Source organism: Capricornis sumatraensis, chromosome 20, assembly GCF_032405125.1.
Source record: "Capricornis sumatraensis isolate serow.1 chromosome 20, serow.2, whole genome shotgun sequence".
NCBI classification, from domain to species: domain Eukaryota; kingdom Metazoa; phylum Chordata; class Mammalia; order Artiodactyla; family Bovidae; genus Capricornis; species Capricornis sumatraensis.
The window spans coordinates 53,963,761-53,984,001 of NC_091088.1; the positions used below are offsets into that span (position 1 = coordinate 53,963,761).

The window sequence follows — 20,241 nt, forward strand, 5'->3', positions numbered from 1 at the left end:
GACAGGGCCAGCTGCCTGATGCCACAGGGAGGCTGCGGGTCAGTGTAGCGGAGGGGGGTGGTGATGCCAGCTGCTCGGTCCCCTGGGGGCCCCTACCTGTTCTCCGAGGGGAGGCCTGAAGTAGCAGGAAGTGAAAGTTCCTCACGGAGAGAGAGAGGAAGCTGAGCTGGCAGGGGAAGAGGCGGGGCTGGGGGGATCTGAAAGGGACCCTCCTCCCTCTTTCTGGGGGCTCAGGCCTTGGGTGACCCGGCTTTGGAGGAAGGGACTCTGGCAGGTGCCTGGGAGTCCAGGGATAACAGCCACAACACAAGGCTCCCACGGCCCCGAGCCCGCTCTCAGCACCTTTCAGCACTCTTCACGCTGCTTCTCATGATGGTTTCCTTAGCGGCCGGAGATCTAACCCCCTTCCTCCGGCAGCTTCCCTCTGGGCCCCAGAAAAGAACAGCGAGGCCAGACAGCTAATCGTTAGTTGTTTTTTGTTTTTAATTCATCTCTAATAAGCAACACCATCTGCCCACCCCCACATAGGAAGTGGGACCCAAGAGAGGGGGCCTAGCACCCACTTTCAGAGTTGGAGGCAGAGGCCTGGGAGGCCTTGAGGCTTGGATCTCCCCACTGGGTGCATGGAGGGCACAACCCCCAACCCAGGGTAGGTTAGGTTTCATCTACTTGACCAGGGACCCTTGGGAGCAGTAGAGAGCGTGTGGGCCCTGGGACTCTTGTCCTGGGACAGTTAGCAGTTTGGAGTTACCCGTGGCCCTGTGAGCAGTTAGAGATTAGGGGGGCTGATCCTCAGCCGTAGGGGTGGTTAGAGGCTGTGGGCTGTTAGAGACAGGCTGCCCAAGCCTCTGCCCCCAAGAATGTTAGAGATTTGCTGAGGTCAGGGGTGCTGGGACACCAGTTTTGGGAGGGAATCGTTAATACATTGAAGAAATGTTCTGAGCTCCCCAGAAAAGAGCTGTAAGTTAGAGGAGGGCCAGGGCTGGTTGGGGCTCAGCGGTCCCAAGGCTGGGGGTCCTGCCTGGGAGACGCAGTGGTCACTGGGGTGTCTCTCCCTCAGTGGTCCTGGGCTCCTCCTTGGTGGGAGGTGGTGGAGAATTCCTGGGGGAAGCTGAAGGAGTGGGGTTGGGGGACCGAGACCCCGACTGGGCATCTATGCTTGCATGCTCCTTCCGAACAAGGTCCTCCAGCTCCTTCTGCAGGGGGCAAAGTTCACAGAGGTCAGAGGTCATCATGTGTCATTGGGTCAGAGGACCTGTGGGAGGGGGATCCAGGGACTGGGCTTGGGGTGAGCTGGGGTGATAGCTCCTCACCTTCCAGCCGAGGAGGTCGGCAAGGGCCAGGCAGCCCTGGTCGCAGTCACCCAGCCAGGCCACGTCCCTGAGGGCGAGGGAAGAGTCAAAGCTCCCAGGCTTGTCCCAGCACTGGTGGCTCTGCCTGTCCTTTGCCTCCGTGCCTTCCCTCCCACCTGGGCCCTGTCCCTCCCAGGCTCCACCTCACCCCGCTGCAGGCAAGGGCCTCACCTGTAGGCCTTCTTGGAGTCAAAGTCCATGCCTCCTCCGAGGGCCATCATCATCCCGAGGAAAGGGTCAGTCTGTGGGGGAGGGGGAGCTCAGAGCACAGACTCTGGAGCCAGGGGGCCTGGGTTTGAATCCCAGCTCTGTGACTTCACTCAAGTGGCCTGGCCTCTCTGAACCTCAGTTTCCTTCTCTGTAGAGTGGGGGTAATCAACACACCCATTCCTAGGATGATGCTATCAGTGGGTTAATACAGAGAAAATGCTGAGCACAGTGTCTGCCACACAGTATGTTTTTTGCCTGCTGGAGGAAACAGCTGTCCCCGGGAGGGAGCCCCTCCTGGGACAGAGGTCACCTCAGTTTGAAAAGGGGGCTGAGACACGGCACAGTGACTCCTGATGGCACCACTGCCGGCCCGGGGACCAGCAAGCCCAGACTCTTCAGTCACAGGAAGCTAAGGTTCCTGTTTTGGCTTAAGTTGCTTTGAGCTGGGGTTCTATCATCCCCTCGAAAGGGTGAATGAGACTTCCTGGCAGGCCAATGGTTAAGAATCCGCCTGCCAATGTAGGGGACATGGGTTCCATTCCTGGTCTGGGAGGATCCCACATGCTGCGGGATGACTAAGCCCGTGTACCCCAACTACTGAGCCCGTACCCTAGAGGCTGTGCTCTGCAACAAGAGAAGCCACCGCAATGCGAAGCCCGCCATGCAATGCAGTTAGAGTAGCCCCTGCTAGTGGCAACTAGAGGGAGCCCAAGTACAGCAACGAAGGCCTACTATAGACGAAAAAGAAGACAAAAAAGGGTGACTGACCCAGAGGCCTGGAGTGGGGATAGCCTGGAATCTGACCCTGAGGATTCAAGATCCCCAGGTCTGAGCATTGGGCTTCCCCAGAGACCTGTCCCCTGGTTCCCAGGGGGCCTGGGGGAGGTGATGTGGGGCTCGTGTGTGGGGGTGGGGGGGGTAGGACAAAGAGGACTCACCTGGCCAGTCTTCTCCTTGTTGATGAGCAGGCGCGGGGTTGACAGGGGAGCCCTGGGGAACGGTGATCTGAGTGGTGAGGGCCTGTCGTGGCTCCCCCAGCCTCCCAGCAGCCCCCCACAGCCCCAGCCCCCAACCTACTTGCCAATGAGGGATGCGAAGGGCTGCACCTGCAGGGAGGTGCCCATGATGATAAGGAGGTCCACCTTCAGGAAGTCCTACAAAGCGGGAGCGGCCAGTGAGGTCAGCTGCCGGCCCCCGCCCCCGACTGCAAGCCCACCCGCAGCTACTTGGGGAAGCCACCTGCCGCAGGGCAGGACCTAGGCTGCCCCCGCGTGGGCTGAGACGGGGCGGCCTGGACACTTACTGACTGCATGCAGGAGAAGAAACGCGCTGGGAGGTTCTCGCCGAAGAACACGATATCTGAGGGGGAGACAGATGGACAGACAGACATGGGGACAGAAAGAGATGGTGAAAAAGCAGCGGACAGAGACAGGGAGGGGGAGAGAGAACAGGCAGGAGCAGAAGGCAGACCCCAGGGCGGGGGCAGGAGTGTGGATGGGGCAGTGGGGAATAGGCCAGGGGGCTATGGCACCCCCTCTCCCTAGTCAGGGAGAGAGGGTGACCAGGGTCGGGTGGATGGATGGGGAGCGTGGCCTTCTTGGGAAGGGGTTAGCGGGTGTGCAGGGTCCCAGGCCCCAAGGCTCACCAGGCTTCACTATGCTCTGACATTTCTCACACTTGGGAGTCACCTCGGAGAAGATCTTCTCTGGGCGTGGGGAAGGGGAGGAGGAGGAGGAGGTAAGAGGCTCTGGGTTGGGGCTGCAGCCTGCCCGCGCCACCCCCTTCATTGTCAATACAAACACATCTCAGTCATGGAGGAGCCTCCTGGGGCGTTTGCCCTGCCCAGGGAGGACCTCTTCCCAGCACCAGTCCACAGCTATTACATGAAAGAACAAACAAGCAGACACTTGTCCCCAAAAGGGGCAACTGGGTTCCACCAACCCCCAACTTGGGGAATCTGGACTTGGGGGTGAAGTTCTTCCCGTGGGTCTTTTTTTTTTTTTTTTTTTTAATTTATTGATTTTTGGCTGTGCTAGGTCTTCACTGCTACACGGGCTTTCCTCTAGTTTCGGTGAGTGGGGGCTACTTTTTAGTTGTGGCGCATGAGCTTCTCATTGAGGTGGCTTTTCTTGGAGCATGGGTTCTAGGGCGCATGGGCTTCAGTAGTTGAGGCTGCCGGACTCTAGAGCACTGGCTCAATAGTTGTGGCGCACACATGGGGCTTAGTTGCTCCACAGCACGTGGGATCTTCCCAGATCAGAGATCAAACCTACGTCTCCTGCACTGGCAGGTGGATTCTTTACCACTGAGCCACCGGGGAAGCCCTTCCCATGGGCCCTTGAGGGCAGCCCTACTTCCATCACGCGTCAGGTCAGAGAGACCTGGTAGGTGCTAGGTCAGTGGCAGAGAGGGAAGAATTATGCAGATAATCCTGGGATGGGGACAAAACCTTAAGTCCAGGTGCTTCCCACTCTTAGGCTCGGTGACAGACCCCCTCTCCTCAACACACACACCATGCTAGGACAATCCTCCTCATTGCTTATTGATCAAAGCTGTAAAGGCCTCTGTCACTTGCAACCCACAGAATCCTTGCTTGTTCATTCAAATATTCACTCATTCCTTCAACAAATATTTATATAGAGCAATGCATTAAGGTCTGCCATTTACTTTAAAATATTTCTGCATTGACAGCTCATATTTTGTGGGTGATGCTTGTGTTACTGCTGGAAGGGACAGATAATGGGGTAATGTTAATTGTACATGACCCCCAGCTGCTTGCACTTGGGCTATTCAGGAACCCTTGCCCCAAGGGCAGTCAGCTGGCATTTTGTCAGAAGGGCTACACTCCCAAAGCCCTACTATCAGCACTGCAGCTGTCCTTGTCCCACATGGACACCAGAGGCTTTGTGAAATCAGCATAAAGAAGGTCAGAAATGGGTTTGCATGGATGAAATAAGTGGCTTCTTAATTAGCACAATGGATATCAGAAATCAACTCTCACTGGCATTCTAGAAATGTGGATTGACTGGGTTTTTCTTCTTCTCTTTTTGGACACTCTGCCCTCACGTGAACAGGGACAATGACTTTAGCAAGCCCTGGAGTCTCTTCCCTTAGAGACAGCCCCTACCCAAACTTCATACCAGCGTTGTGTGCAACTTCACATGTCATGGACTCCGCTCACCTGAATCCAGCTAATGGGCTGGCTGAACCCTGTGTCTCTGGGGCAGTGCTGTCCAATATGGTGGTTAGAGCCACATGTGGCTTTTACGTTTTAATTAATACAAGCTGAAGAAAGTTAGAGATTCGGCTCCTTGCTCATTTTAGCCACATTATAAGAGCTCAGTTGCCTCATGAGCAGATGGCTGCTATGTTGGACAGTGAAGATATACATAGAACATGCCCTTGACCCCAGAAGGTTCTCTTAGATACTTCTGCTCTTCTTAGAATGCAGTTGTGTTGGCCTGGATGAGGCCTTCATATAAGAAGGGGTCAGAACACCCAAAGGACAAAGGGCTAGCGTTTCATGACCTCATCCAACAGGCTGCATGACCACATGGAGGCTGGTATACTAACACACGTTGCCGTGTCTGGAGCCTGCATCCATTATACCCTGGCTATGAGATGGGCTTGGGAGCAGAGAACCCCCACTGCCACCTCACATCTTTAGGGGCTGCCATTACCTGCTAAAAAGAGCTGCAGGGACTTCCCTGGGAGTCCAGTGACGGAGACTCCACACTCCCAATGCAGGAGGCCTGGGTTCGATTCCTGGTCAGGGAACTAGATCCCACATGCCCCAACTAAAGACCCCACATGCTATAATAAAGATCAAAGATCCTGCATGCCTCGACTGAAACCTAGCACAGCCAAATACATAAACAAATAAATTTTAAAAAGAGAGAGAGAAAGGAAGAGCTACAGAACTGCACAGGACAGAGCTGGTGTCTGCGTATGGAGACCCTTTCCCTGGTGCTGAGGAGCAGACAGGGGACAGAAGCCTGCCCTCGGGGGTAACCTCCAGCCCCTCACCTTTCATCCAGCTCAGTGAGTACTCCTGCCGGCAGCCTGAGCTGATGCAGTGGGACGTGTAGAAGGTGCCGTGGGCCTCCACCAGGTCTTCGGGCTCCAGCCCAGCCACTCGCTCCAGGGTGTCTATGTTCTGGAGGGAGACACGGAGGGGAGCGGGTCAGGAGTGAACCACCGTCCCCTCCCAGGGGTCAGAAGACAGAGCAGGGGACTGCAGCTGAGAGAGGCAAGTGGGATAGGCTGAGAAGAGAGGAGGGGAGAGGCAGGGGTGTGTCTAAAACTCTTTGTTTCCCCCGATGGTGCCTCTGAAAAGTAAGTCATGGATGCTTCAAGGCAGGGGCCCAAATTCAAGTGCCTATGAACCCAGGCCACTGCCACCAACTAGCCCTGGTGTTTTTCTGCAAAACCAGGTCATTTTCCTTTCCTTTTGCGGAAAATTTGTTCTGTTAGAACCAGACTCTCTAGTGGCACCGGCCAGAAATTTGGTGAAATAAATGTACCGATCTTCAGTGTCTCTGCTGTAAACACAACCCTCTCAGATCTGGCATCCTTGTGCAGTACCCAACCTGCACAGCTGTCTGTGGCAGGCTTGGCCAGATATTAACACAAATCAATGAATCAGGAAGTTTTTTTGAGTTTTAGTTACAGTTTTCCTATTTAACAGTTGGGTTTCTTACTGTGATCTGCTGCATAGATAGTATATTAAATTCTTTTCAGACAGAATTACTTTCCTTAGTCAACACACAAGGATATTTGTCTCTTTCACATTTGTGCTTTTTCCAGCCATTTTGGAGCAGCTTTTGTTTGCCCACGAGAAATGCCACTGAGGCAGGGGCTTCTGGAGGACCTAGCAGATGTTACAGAGATGGCCAGGAACGTGCGGTCCACAGCTGACCCAATAAGGTTTCCCAGAGACTCTGTGAACCACCATTCCATTTCCAACTGCCCGCTCTGCTTCCAGTCAGCCATCAGTTTATCCCCAAAACATGCAGACAAGAGTCTCTGTTTCCAGACTTTCTGCAGCTTTCCCTTGCCCCAGCCTGGTAGAAATGCTAGTTTTGCCTTTGTTCCTGGACTTAGTTTACCAGCTTCCTCACACGCGAGTAAGCAGTGTGTATGCAAATAACTGGGCTTCCCAGGTGCTCGGATGGTAAAGAAGGAGGGAAACCTGGGTTCGATGGCTGGGTGGGGAAGATTCCCCTGGAGAAAGGAATGGCAGCCCACTCCAGTATTCTTGCCTGGAGAATCTCATGGACAGAGGAGCCTGGTGGGCTACAGTCCGTGCATAGGATCGCAGAGAGCTGGACATGACTGAACAGCTAACACTACTCACTACTACTCATGCAAATAACTAAATGGCATATCAAAGGACTACCTACGGGCCTCTGTGTTACCTTTTGATGCCTCTTAAGAGAAGTTATCTATTTGGTTGCACCAGGTTGTGGCATGAGAGATCTTTGATCTTCGTTGGTGCATGCAGGGTCTTTGGTTGTGGCATGTAGGATTTTGTTCCCTGACCAGGGATAGAACCTAGGCTCTCTGCACTGGGAGCTTGGAGTCAGCCACTGGACCACCAGGGAAGTCCCTTGATGCCACTTTTGATGGGCACCCACAAATAACAAAAACAAATGCGGCTGGGGAGTTCCCTGGTTGTCCAGTGGTTAGGACTTGGTCCTTTCACTGCCATGGCCTGGGTTCAATCCCTGGTTGGGGAACTAAGATCTTGCAAGCTGTGAGCACAGCCAAAAAGAAAAAAAGAATGTGCCCAGATTTCCTGAGTGTTCTAGTGGTTAAGCGTCTGCTGACGATGCAGGGGACATGAGTTCGATCCCTGGGCTGGGAAGATTCCACAAGCCTTGGGGCAACTGAGCCCAAGCGTCACAACTACTGAGCCTGTGCTCTAGAGCCCATGCACCACAACTTCTGAAGCCAGCGCATCGAGGAGCCTTGGCACCATAATGAAGAGCGCAACTAGAATGCACTCTTCAACTAGCGTGCAACCAACGAAGGGCAGCCCCTGCTCATGGCAACTAGAGAGAGCCCACATGTAGGAACACAGACTCAGTGCAGCCAAAAAACAAACAAATCTTGAAAAAATAAATCTATCTTAAAAAAAAAATGATGTGGCTGACCCATATGTACTAGTATGAAGGAATCTCTTCAAGATGTTAGAAGGCCCTGTGTACAAGATGTGGAAAAAGTCAACATATGAATTTTTTTGTTTGCTTGCCTAAGTGTGGACTATTTTCAAAGGAAACCCAAGAAGCAGGCAACAGTAGTGGCCCCCAGGGAGGGAAGCTGGGGCTGGGGACTTCGGCCCAAGAGGCTCAGTATAAAGGACAAGCAGCAATGACCGCATGGAGACACAGAGCAGCTGGCGTCTGGCCTCAGTGCCAGGCAGGGAACAGGGTGTTGTGAGGAGGTGGGTCACTCAGCTCTAGTCAACTGCTCCCCCCTCCACTCCCCCTAGAAAGCCACCCAGGGTGCAGCCAGCTCTTCCAGATCTGCAAGAGGAGCCTGAAGTCTGAGTTTTCATCTGTAATCTCTTTTGATTGTCAAACCTTAGCTCACTTTTGGTTTCAAGACATCATGTCTCTGACTGACATGTTTTTAAAAAGCATGAATTGTGCTTCTCCAGTGGCTCAGTGTTAAAACATTCGTGTGCCGATGCCGATGTGAATTTGATCCCTGGTCTGGAAAGATCCCACCTGCCAAGGGACAACTAGGGACAACTGAGCAACTACTGGAGCCCAAACAAAGCCCCTGAAGTCTGTGCTCCACAACAAGAGAAGTCACTGCAACGAGAAGCCCCTGCACGGCAACGAGAGAGCAGCTCCCGCTTGCTGCAACTAGAGAAAAGCCTGTGCAGCAAGAAGACCCAGCACAGCCAAAAACAAATAGGCTCCTCCCCTATAAATGGGAGGTTTTTTTTTAATTAATAAAAAGCATGAAGCTGCTATGTGGCTGAGTATAAGGAAGGGTCTTCTAGATAAGGGCTTAAGGAAAAGAAAGCTGACTATAAATCCAGTGTATAATGTGAATGCCACAGATATAGATTCAAAAGAGTGGAGATCACAGTGACTTGACTGAAGGAGACAACTGTTCTTCTGTTTGAATGGATCCTTGTGTCTTGAGATAAAAATAGCATCTCTTCAAAAGTGCTACATCGTTACAATCAGGAAGACCTGAAGACAGCTTGTTGCAGAAAACTGGGTCAATGTCTCAAAAAGGGGCTGAGGTTGAAGAAGAGGGTGAGGAGGAGTTGAAAAACAGAATGGTTTCATGAAACATGAGAGTGGAAAAAATGTTTCCAGCTGTGTGTAATGTAATGCGCCAGTGTGAATATATATGTAGACTTAAGTCTGTGTGTGAAGTATTCTAAGTAAGGGGAAATGCCACCACATTTCACACTGACCCCAGAACATATTCATGTTGGCTTTCATGTAAAAATACCCTGTAGCTGCTGTGCTTTCATGGTTTGGGGCAGGGGAGGGGAGTGCCTCATATGGAGCTGGGGAGTCAGCCCTCTGAGCATCTGGGATGAACCACGTGGTCCTGGCCCTGTGTTTCTCATGCTGGGACCCCTGTGATCTCCTGGTCTCTTTGCTCTCCAGCTCGAGTCCAGAAGCCTTAGTGTCTGGCTGTCTATCCGCCTACAGCTCCATGTGACTGTCTAATGGGCATCTCAACCTCAATGTGCCTTCAGCCAAACTCCTCCTCTGCCCCCAAGGCCTGCACATCCCACTCTCTCAGTAAAAGACAGCAGGTGCTCAGGCTGAGAGATGTCCAGCCATCCCTGACTCTTCTGCTTCTCTCAAGAACTGTTCATTCAATCCAACAGCAAGTCCTGTTAGTTCCACCTTCAAAACGGGTTCACAAGTCACCCACTTCTCCCCTTGGACAGCCCCCTCCCTGGCCCAGCCTCCATCCTCTCCTGCTTGGACCATCACTGCAGCCCCCTTCCTGGCCTCTGTACCCATCCCTACCCCCATTGCTCCCTCCCACAGTCTGTCCTCCACATGCAGCCAGAGGGACCCTGTGAACACCTGGGGCAGGTCACGTCTTGGCCCTGTCCAGAGGACTCCTGTGGTTCCATCTCCCACTAGGCAAAGGACAAAGCCCTCCCGGTGGGCCCCAAATGCCCACATGGCCCACCTGTCACCTCCCTGACCTCATCTCCTCTGTGCTTTCCTACTGCTGTCCTCGCTCACTCAGATCCAGCTATTTGGACATGCCGAGTGCAGCCTCACCTCAGGGCCTTTGCACTGGCTGTTCCCTTTGCTCCTCTCCCTGAGATGATCCCATGGCTCCCTCCCTCCCCTCCTACAGGTCTTTGTTTAAATGTCCCTTTTTTCTGTGAGGCCTTCCCTGACTTATTGTTCACAACAGCACCCTTCTCCCCACTCACACACAGAACTTCCAATTCCCCTTTTCTGCTCAGCCCAGTGCTCCATAGACATCTCAGCGTTAACATGAACATTAAGCATTAACATCTCAGACTAGATACTTGACTCATCCTTCTCGTCCACTGTCCCTCCCCACCCTAGTGTCAGCTCCAGGAGGGCAGGGATGTCTGCTCCTTCTGTCTACTGCCTGTACAGCCTGGCACTTGTTGGCACTCAGTAAACACCGGGACAGAAGCTGACGAACAGGACTGACAGCAGGGCCACGGTGAAGATTTCATGAAATCACACACAGAAGGTGCTTGGCTTCAGGTGAGCTGTTCGTATCATGCCTGAGTGCATTCCATGGGCAAAAGGTCAAGTCTATCCTGACCTGGGGCTCCCCCCCAACCCCTACCAGCCCTGGGTGGGAGTACCTGCCCCCTTCGGAGAATTCTGGACCTGAACAAAAAGACTTCATCCTCCCCCTGGTGGCAGATTCTGAGGCTGCAGGGTCCAGATTGCCCGGCCAGGAAGAAAATAACAGAACACCTATTTCTACCCATGGGTTCTCTCTCTATTTTATAAATTCGGGTTCTGAGATGTGAATTAGAGCGGGCATGGTATCACTGCTCTAGCAGATCATGTAATTCAACACGTATTTATAAAACACAAGTAGAGACACACTTTCCACTATCGGCTGTGCGAGACCCCAAAGTCTCACCAACTAGGAAGTCAAGAATGTGAGCTGTCCTTACCTGAGGACCTCTCGGTGAGGCCCTCAGCTAAGTGCCTGACATACATAAGCCGTGGCCCCATGGCCCACACAAGGCCTTTGTGCAAATTATAAGAAGGTGCCCCTTTCTTAAGATTCTATAGCCACCAACTGGAAAATTGTCAGGGTGCAGCGACCGTGTTGGGCTTCCCTGATGGCTCAGATGGTAAAGAATCTGCCTGCAACGTGGGAGACCTGGCTTCAATCCCTGGATGGGGAAGATCCCCTGGAGAAGGAAATGGCAACCCACTCCAGTATTCTTGCCTGAGAAATCCCATGGACAGAGGAGCCTGGTGGGCTACAGTCCATGGGGTCACAAAGAGTCAGACACGACTGAGCGACTAACACTTTTACGCTTCAGTGATCATCCTAGACCAAGTCACTTCAGATCATCTGATGGAAAACCCAAAAAACTATGGTGCCAAAGGTGTCTGCTCAGAGAAGGGGTCCTTTCTCAGTACTCATGGGGTGGCCCTGAGGGAGGTCACTGCCACGTTACCACAGGCCTGAGAGGGTGAAGTGGTTCTGGCCTCTGCTTTTTTTTTTTCCTCCATCCTGTGTGGCATGTGGAATCCTTGTTCCCTGAACAGCGATCAAACCTGTGCTCCTGCATTGGAAGCAGCATGGAGTCGTAACCTCTGGATTGCCAGGGAAGTCCCTGGCCTCTGTCTCATAGAAAGGGAAACTAAGGCTGAGAGAGGCGACGTGACTGACTGCAAGTCACACAACAGAGAGGCTGCGGCCTGAGCTCTTGACCCCTCCTGCCCGCCCGCTTCCTCCCAGGATGCCCGAGGTCCTACCTACCTGTGTGTAGCAGCGCAGGAGCAGTCCTTTTTCCTTCAGCAGGCGGATGAGGTAGTGGCAGATGGTGGGCTGGAGGGAAGCAAGCACGGCAATGCTGAATGCAGACCGCCCTGTGCCGGGAACTGTTCCAGACCTGTTTCTCCTCATGGAATCTTCACACCATGAGGCACAGACCTTCATTATCCCCGTTTCACTGGTAGGGAACTGAGGCTCAGGGAGGGTGACTGGCTGGCCAAAGTCACACAAACTGTGGAGTCGGCGTTAGCACAGAAGCAGCCTGGCTCCAGAGTCTGGGCTCTTACATGTATCATTAGCTCATTTAAGCCTCACAGCATTTCTTTTCATGGACTATTATCTGCTCCATTTTACAGATGGGAAAACTGAGGTCCAAGGACATAAGAGCAGGAAATGAGAGAACAGGACTTGGACTCAGGTAGTCTGGGCCCAAAGCCCACACTGTTTTGTTTTGTTTTTTACTATGCTTCAAGGCTTGCAGGATCTCAGTTTCCTGACCAGGGACTGAACCTGGGCCATGGCAGTGAAAACCCAGAATCCTAACGATTAGGCCACCAGGGCCCATGTATTTAATAGCTGTAGGATATTTGTCTAAAGGGCCCTGAAGGGATCCTTCCCATGCCTGCTGGCTCCCAATTTTTCCTGTCCCCACTTCCACAAAAAAGAGCTCACCTTGAACTGGCCAGGATAGAGTTCCTTGGCAAGAGCAAAGAAGGGCTCTGGATGCTTCTGTGGGAGAGAGAGCCGGAGGGCAGGCGGGCACCCAGATGCCCCTGGTGAGATGTGAGCAGGAGCCAGGAGGCCCTGTCCACCCCTCATTACTACAGACCTTCCTCCCTGTGTGACACGCACCTTGAAGTAGCTGATTTCAAAGATGGCCTCCGGGTAGGGAAGACGGTATTTCTCCAGGTTGGCGTAGAGGCCCGTGTTTGGGGATCGAAAGTCAGGGATGCCCGCAGCTGGGAGAGGAGGGGTAATCAATAAGGGACTCTGGCCCCTTTTCTTTCACACCCCCCAACACAGCTCCTCCCCAGGCCCTCGCAGGGGCACCCCAACCAGGAAGTGGCTTTTGGGGGAGGGGAGCACTTACAAGTGGAGATTCCAGCTCCCACCAAGCAGATGACCCTGCGACCTGGAGGAGGAGAGTTTAGGCAGCGTGTGCATTTCTCTTTTTCAACTTACCTTTGTTTACTGTTGTTTTGAAGATCAAACATTCCTCCAAAATATGAACCATTTACCTTAAGAGAGTTGTCTTTGCCATAAATTAAGTACTGAGCTGATGTTTACAATTGATTTTTGACAACTTAAAAAACTTATTAGTGGCATTGCTGTCTAATAATCAGATATATTATCAGAGACTGAATGTAATGATTAAGAAAGTAAAGTTTGAAAAAAAAAGAGCAATGTTTCCCCTTCCCATTCTTACCTTTTAAGTAATTTCACCTATCACAGTCCCTGAAGCCATTTACTCTGTGCCAGGCCCTGCGGCGAGCACTCCAGATCCCTGAATGGCTCTCCCAGCCATTTCAAGGTGGGTGGTGTTAACATTCCCATTTTACAGATGAGGAAACCGAGGCTTAGACAGGGGAAGGGGTCATACAGTTAACTGAGGGAAGAGCCAGCATGAGGTCAAAGAATCCATTGGTTAAGATGACACCAGTGTAGTAAGATTCATTGAAAGGCCACTTGGAGAGAAATTTCTCCTCCTAGCTAGATCTAGACAAACATAGGAGATCTTCGTGAGAGGTAGATCTTAGGGAGAAGGCCAGGAGGGTGTGTTCCCCCGGAAGTGCTGCAGGTTATTGTGAAAAAAAATCTCTGGCCACCTCTTTATCTCCTGGACACAATATTGTACAGCCATCTGTTTCCAACATACGATACACATTCCTCCATCCTATTCCTTCCCTCTATAATCAAATGCATGTTAGCCACCAGAAGTCAATTAATTTTCAAGTGAGGATCCAAGCTGGGCCATTCTCAGCTCACACCCAGCGAGCAGCAGAGTGGATAAGGGCTTCCAATCCCTGCTTTCCTGTGCACCAGCAGAGTTGTGGAGGGGGTGGGGCAGGGGTGGGTCTTAGTTCAGATCACCACACGGGGCTTTAGCTTCCTGCTCTGTAAAATGGGCACAATCACTGTACTGGCTTCGTGGGGGCTGTTGAGAGAAGGAATTCTCTCCTGAGAAGCTGAGATCAATGCCTAGCACTAATGATTCTTCGAGACACTAGTACTCAACTACTTCAGACTCGTGATTTGTATCCCTATACGCACTTTGTTCCCCCAATGTCACCAGCTTTTGGAAAAGATGGGAAAATGTGGGAGGGGAGAGGTGGAATCATTTCACAAGCATGCAGGCTGTGCAGAAATAGCCTGACTGCCTCTCTGGTGGCTGGCTGGCAGCCCTGCCACGCAGCAACCTTGGCATCTGTCAGTCGGCTGATGGACGCACACGAGTGTGAGGGCCTCTGGGGTGTCAGGATGCCATCGGACCAGGCCTGGCAGACCCAGTGGACGGGAGTGAGTGTGCACTCTCGCCAGCTGTGTAAGCTGCCCCAGGTTACAACCTCTCTGTGTCTCAGTTTCCCCTTCTGCCCAGCTGACTCCTCACAGGTCTCCTGTGAAGACCATATGAGGGGGCGCCTCCCAAGTGCACAGCCCAGTGCCTGGCAAAAGGTGAGAGCCCAATTCATTGTTATTATTTATTACTATCCCCTCACAGGCACCATCAATTATTCTAAAACCCAGGTGCAGGAGGACGGGCGGAACGAAAGCTTTATAGCCACTGCCTGTATTCTCTTTGGGGCCCACCCAAGCCAGAAGATGGGGCTTCCTGAGTAGCTCCGTGGTAAAGAATCCACCTGCCAACGTGGGCGATGAGGGTTTGATCCCTGGGTCAGGAAGATCCCCTGGAGAAGGAAAGGGCAACTGACTCCAGTATTCTTGCCTGGGAAATCCTATGGACAGAGGAGCCTGGCGGGCTACAATCTGTGGCATTGCAAAAGAGTCAGACATAATTTGACTAAATGACAACAACAAAGGCAGGAGATGGATGAAGGCCATCAGGGTGAGGACCCCCAGGAGGGGGAGGCTCAGGTGTCCGGCCTGGCTGCCTGTGGAGAGATGGCAGCAGCTAGAGGACAGGGAAACTGCAGGAGACGTCCTCAACAGTAGGCTGTTCACGACCCTCCAAGGGTCGATTGTTCGTCAAGGACTGCTTAGGGCTCGGTTTCTCAGACTCTGGTGACCTCAACTCGAGGCAAGAAACATAAATTACCCAGTGACCTGGTAAAAAGATCTCTACACCACACCCAGAACAAGCCTCTTATAAGAATCGTCACGGGGCACACTTAGGCAACACTTGCTCTGTTTCAGGCATTTACATCTATGAATTTATGTAATCCTTCTTTATAATCCTGGGGCTTCCCTGGTGGCTCAGACGGTAAAGAGTCTGCCTGCAATGCAGGAGACAAGGGTTTGATCCCTGGCTCAGGAAGATCCCCTGGAGAAGGGCATGGCAACCCACTCCAGTATTCTTGCCTGGAGAATCTCATGGCCAGAGGAGCCTGGCAGGCTACAGTCCATGTGGTCCCAAAGAGAAGGGAGGAAGCCATGGGGATCCCTGGGGGAAGAGTCTATTCCATAATCTTATAAGGTAACTACTATTATCATCATCTTCACTCTAATAAGCAAGCCTGACCAATAGAGACATGGTGATTGGTTCGGCGAGTAGGACTGTGACCCAAGCTGGGCCAATAGGAGCCAATCTCTGCTCTTGTGCTTGAACCACTGGGAGAAAAATGCTGTTTTTCAGTGGGAGCTGCTAGGCTGGTGGAACTTGTTTTTACAGCTTCTAGGAGCTCCCAATACAGAGAAGAGCCAGAAAGGGCTCAGCATAGAAGTTGCTGAATCCAGCCACTCCAGGATCAACAGTTACAGGATCAACACACTCCCTTTTTGGCACCAGACAGTTTGAGTTGGGTTTCTTGCGACTTGCAGATGTAAGCTGTGAATGGTTTGGGGCTGAGAAGTCATGAGAAGAAGCGGCGGGGTCACGCAGGAAGGGGCCCAGGGCGGGGAACTCACAGCGCTCGCTCTGCATGTAGCGGCTCACTCCTTCCAGGGTTAGTTCGTCTAGGAGTCGCTCCTTCTGGGTGCCCAGGCCCAGAGTCTGGGAGAAGAAATTCCGCAGGAAGTCCACTGCCCAAAAAGAAGAGAGACAGCGGTTGGGTGGGTGTTTGTTCAAGGGGACACAGAGGCCCTGAGTTCCCCTGCCCAGCCCTGGGGTCTCCTGTCTTCCCACGACTAACAGTTGGATGCCTGGCCAGGCCAGGGATCCTGAAACGCTGCATCTGTTTTACACTTTGCATGTCACCAGCCGGATCCCTGCCTTAAACTGCCCTCCAGCACCCCCCAGAACCGTGCTCCCAAGGCAGATACTCACTCTCTGCTTCTCCGCCAGCGGCTCCTGCCTCAGTGTCTGAATCTGAATCCTGGAAGGGGTGGAGGTGGGGTGACGAGGCCCCAGAAGTGGGGTTAGGGAGGGGAAGAGGGGATGACACCAGGGTTCCGGGGAAAGGCTGGGGCTGGGAGGTGGGCCCGAGGGAGTGAAGGGCAGCGGGGAGCGTGCTGGGGGCGCGTGTGGGCTGTGGGACAGGCCGCCTGTGTTGGAAATCCAACTCTGCAACTCGAGAAGAGTGCGGCCTCCTGTGGGTGACTGCGTTTTTTCTGAGCTCTCACAAGTGGAGCTCGGAGGACTGAGGAAGGCCACCTGGAGGGCTGTGAGAAGTTAGTTCCTATGTGAGGCTCTCAGAACAGCCCTGGTTGGGGGCGGCGGTGGTGGCGAGTGCTCAGGAAGTGCTTGTGACTGCTCTCGTCACCTCCCATTGTCCACGTCCTCACCTCATATCCCCTCCAGTCCCCTGCCCTGCCCAGCCGCCCCGCAGCCCGCATCAGCTACGTCAATAATGCTGGTAGAAACGCCTCGGTCCTCACCCTGCGCCGTCAGCCCTCTGGCTTAAAGCCTTCCCACTCCACCTTTCCAACCCTTCCATCTCCTTTATCAACTCCTCTCCTCGGCCAGGCGGCCAAATCGCGGGTCTGGGACTCTGTCCCAGGCCCTCCCTCCCGTCTCTGTCCGCCTTCCCTGGGTCAGCTCCCCCATGCACGCCAGTGGTCTCAGCCTAGTTTCTGAGGATGCCACCTTTCTGTCTCCAGATCCAGGGTTTCTGCAGCCCCCGGATGCCTCCCCCTAAGTGTGACCCCAGACCCCTCACTCTCACGGTGTCCCAGACTGACCTCAGTATCTCTTCCAAACCTGCTCCTCCTGCTGGGGCCCTAACTCAGTGTGGCTCCTGTCCCCGTGTTTGCCAGATGTCTCCTGCCTCCCTCGCCTGCCCTCCTGCCATAGCATGCCTCTCCCCGGGGCTCCATGTGGGCCAGCCTGTCCCTCCAGGGGCCCTGCCCCAGCCTCCGCCCTAGCTCCCAGTCTCAGTCTCCATCTCTGATTGACTCTCCTCCTCTCTCTGTGTTGACCTGTCTGGGTCCACCCTTTCCCCTCCACATCAAAGGCCCTTCTCTTTGGCTTCCCCAGTTTAATCATCTGATCACAAACATCTGTGGCGTTTACCATGATGCCTGCTCGAAGAAGTCTGGGATTTTTCACGGTCACCACTGGGTAAAAATGTTTGAAGTCCCTCAGTCGTGTCTGATTCTTTGCAACCCCATGGACTGTAGCCCGCCAGGCTCCTCTGTCCATAGGATTCTCCAGGCAAGAATATTGGAGTGGGTTGCCATGCCCTTCTCCAGGGTATCTTCCCAACCCAGGTCTCCCACATTGCAGGCAGATTCTTTACTGTCTGAGCCACCAGGAAAGCCAGGTTTCCTTGCTTTAAGATTGTATCTATAAGCTTTACAAAACTCTGACCATTAGGCAGTGTATAACTTGAAGGTGCTTGCCTCCTGAGTCCTTCACCCACAGCCCCGCCTCCCCCACCCCATCCTCCCCTTCAAGATAGCCACTATTAACAGTACAATGGTAATTACTCCAGATTTCTTTCTCTGAATTGGCGATGGACAGGGAAGCCCGGCATGCTGCACTCCATGGAGTCGCAGAGTTGGACACGACTGAGCGACTGAACTGAACTGAAAACTCATTATTTCCCCAGAAATGGGTCACCCCACAGTACAATGCTGCGCCTCGCATTTTCCACCAAACAATATATCACGGACCCGCCAGCTACAGAGTGTTGCATTGTACGGTTCATAGTTCATTTAACCCATCAACTGACAGTCGTTTGGGCTGTTTCCAGTTCGGCTGTATTGCACAATGCTGCAATTTACACCCTCGGATCTCTCTCTTTGGGACTGAGGGTCCCTTTTCCACATGAAACCTTTTTCTCTGACAGTGGCCAGGCTTTGGGAGCTAGGCGAGGCAGAAGCCTGGCCTGACAGGGAGCTCTTGTCCCCCTGGTGTGGCTCAGCCGTGCATCTGTGGGGCGCTCTCGTCACAGCTTCTGCTCTGCCCTACATGTGAACCGCGACCTCGTGTCTGTGGGTGGGCTGGCACGCTTTCAGGCTGCAGACAGTGAAGCTCTGTGGAAGGAGGCGAGGGCCCTGCCCAGCATGTGGGAGCAACTTGGTCTCAGGGGGAAGTTGAAGGTGATGGTGGAGCCTCTGTGACCCCTGCTTCCAGTGAAGTTTCTGGGAGGCAATATGTCAAGGCGCTGAGGGTTAAAAACCTGTCCCTGCTCTTCTAGCCAATGGACAGAGGACAAGTTGTTAAAGAACTCAGTTCCCAATTCCTTGGCTATAAAATAACCACAGTAGACCTGTACTCCTCCCCTCCACTGCTGCCCCCGGGATGCTAGGATGCCCATCAAATACAAAGCAGAGTACCCAGCTGGCTTAAATACTCAGTAAATGCTAACCATCAAGGTAATCAGCCACCTGAGTCCTGAACACATGACACTCTTTCATGCCCCCCAGGATACCCTCTGCCTGGGACACCACTTCTCACCTTACCTAAGAAAATCCTAAGTTACTCTCCACTGACTACCATGTGCTGTATCTCAGTCTGACTCTGAGATCAGCCTGTGGACTCTTGCCGGGAAGGGATTGGCCGGAATCTGTGTGATCTCACACGGTTTACTCTGCGCTCCCAAAGTGCCCTGCGCTACTTTCATGATCACCAGTAGAGTCAGTGTCGAGTCAGACGTCTGTGAGATCTGTGAATTCAGGAACCAAATCTCTTCCATGCCCACTGGGAACGAGGTTCAGGAGGGAAGGCGGGTAGGAGGGGTGTGCAGGGAGAAAGGAAAGTTTGCAAGGGCAGGCCTAGGCTTGAGGCCACACACCCTTCTCTGACAGGCCCCAGAACCCACCATTCCCCCAGGAGCTGAACCACAAGGCGAGGCGGGGTGAGGAGCTGGGGCAGTGAGCTGAGGGCCCTGGGGTATCTGACTCCCCTCTGCCACCTCCCCCCGGTGTGGGGCGTGGGAAGTCCATCTCTCTCCTTCCCTCCACCCTTGTCCCCATCTCACCTGAGCCTCCTGCACCTTCCCTGCCTGGGTCTCCTCAGGGTCAGAGGCTGGGGGAGGAGGGGGAGCAGACGTGGTTACAGGGAAGGGAGTGGTTAAGGGGGAATGAAGGGCTTCCAAGTGGGGGTGCAGAGAGGGGCAACAAGACCTCCAACCTAGTTATACGGGGTGGGGGTATCAAAAGGGAGTAGATGGAGGGGGGGAAAGGAAGAAAAGCAGATCTTATTAGAGTGGAGAGTGCTGGGAGGAGAGGTGGTTGGTGAAGGACAAAGAGGCTGGGACACGGAGGCTTAGGAAAGCGAAAAGAAAGCAAAGCATACTAGGGCATGACGGAAGACTTAGGAGGAGTTAGGAGGGACACAGCAGTGTGTGAGCGTGCGCTGGGAGGGTTAGGCTTACAAGCAGAAGAAAATGTGGAAAGAAAGAGAAGATAAGGGATACTGGGCCTGGAGGCAAGTTTGCAAGAAGAGGTGGTGGGGGCGGAACGGAAGGACGAGATGGCAGGTTTAGAAGAGGAAGGAAGAGATAGGAGGGGACACCAGGGGTCCCCAGCACCCTACAGTTTCCACTAACAACCAGGTACCCTTAGCAACCCGGACAGCGGTATTCTAAGTCCCTAGTAACAAGGGTCCTTAGCAACTAAGGTGCGAGACACACGCTATCATTAGTCACTTAGGGGACGTGGCAAACGGACCCTTAAAACCTCGCGACCCAGAAACCCACCAATCTATCCAGCTATATGTATCACAACGGCTCCCTGAACCTCATTCCCCTCCATGCAGCCCCCATCTCCTGCCCCACCACTCCCGCCCTCGGGCCCCGGGGCCTGCAGCCCTCAGCCAGGCCCCGGCGCGGCCCGACCCTCCCACCAGGGCCCCCGACTCACGATCCGGATCGGCCATGGGCGCGGGGCGGGGGCCCTCGGGACTGTCACCGACTGCTCTATCCCGTGACGGCACCGGAAACAGGAGGGGGCCGAGATAGGTCAAAGAACTACAACTCCCAGGAGGCATAGAAAAACGTCCGGAGCGTGCCCCTCTGAGGTACGAGGAGACGCGCGAGAGCCGGACTACAAATCCCAGAGTGCCTCGCGTCCGCAGCCATGTTGGTAAAGGGCGCGCGGAATGAGTGGGAAAGGGTAGAGA

General features: G+C 53.5%; 1 protein-coding gene across 2 annotated transcripts; it reads right to left on the minus strand.

The window, feature by feature from the left end:
- Positions 1-504: 504 nt before the first annotated feature.
- SIRT2 (sirtuin 2) lies at positions 505-20,050 on the minus strand. 2 transcript variants are annotated; one of them, XM_068991900.1, is made up of 16 exons: positions 19,983-20,050; positions 19,100-19,146; positions 16,003-16,051; positions 15,645-15,758; positions 12,652-12,693; positions 12,414-12,520; positions 12,234-12,290; positions 11,547-11,615; positions 5,589-5,718; positions 3,208-3,267; positions 2,866-2,921; positions 2,640-2,716; positions 2,501-2,552; positions 1,524-1,594; positions 1,314-1,380; positions 505-1,196 (listed from the first exon to the last, which is right to left on the minus strand). In XM_068991900.1, the coding sequence occupies exons 1-16, from the start codon at positions 19,996-19,998 to the stop codon at positions 1,038-1,040; spliced, it is 1,173 nt and encodes a 390-aa protein (XP_068848001.1). In that variant the 5' UTR covers positions 19,999-20,050; the 3' UTR covers positions 505-1,037. The 2 variants fall into 2 exon arrangements, with proteins under 2 accessions (XP_068848001.1, XP_068848002.1); XM_068991901.1 differs by lacking the exon at positions 19,100-19,146 and having other exon boundaries at positions 19,983-20,035.
- Positions 20,051-20,241: the final 191 nt, after the last annotated feature.

Coding starts and splice junctions, on each gene's coding strand:
- SIRT2 (XM_068991900.1), bottom strand. Junction 11,616..12,233: donor TCTATCCTGGCCAGTTCAAG/GTGAGCTCTTTT, acceptor GCTTCCCTCCAG/CCCACCATCTGCCACTACCT. Junction 1,381..1,523: donor GACTCCAAGAAGGCCTACAG/GTGAGGCCCTTG, acceptor CCTCGCCCTCAG/GGACGTGGCCTGGCTGGGTG.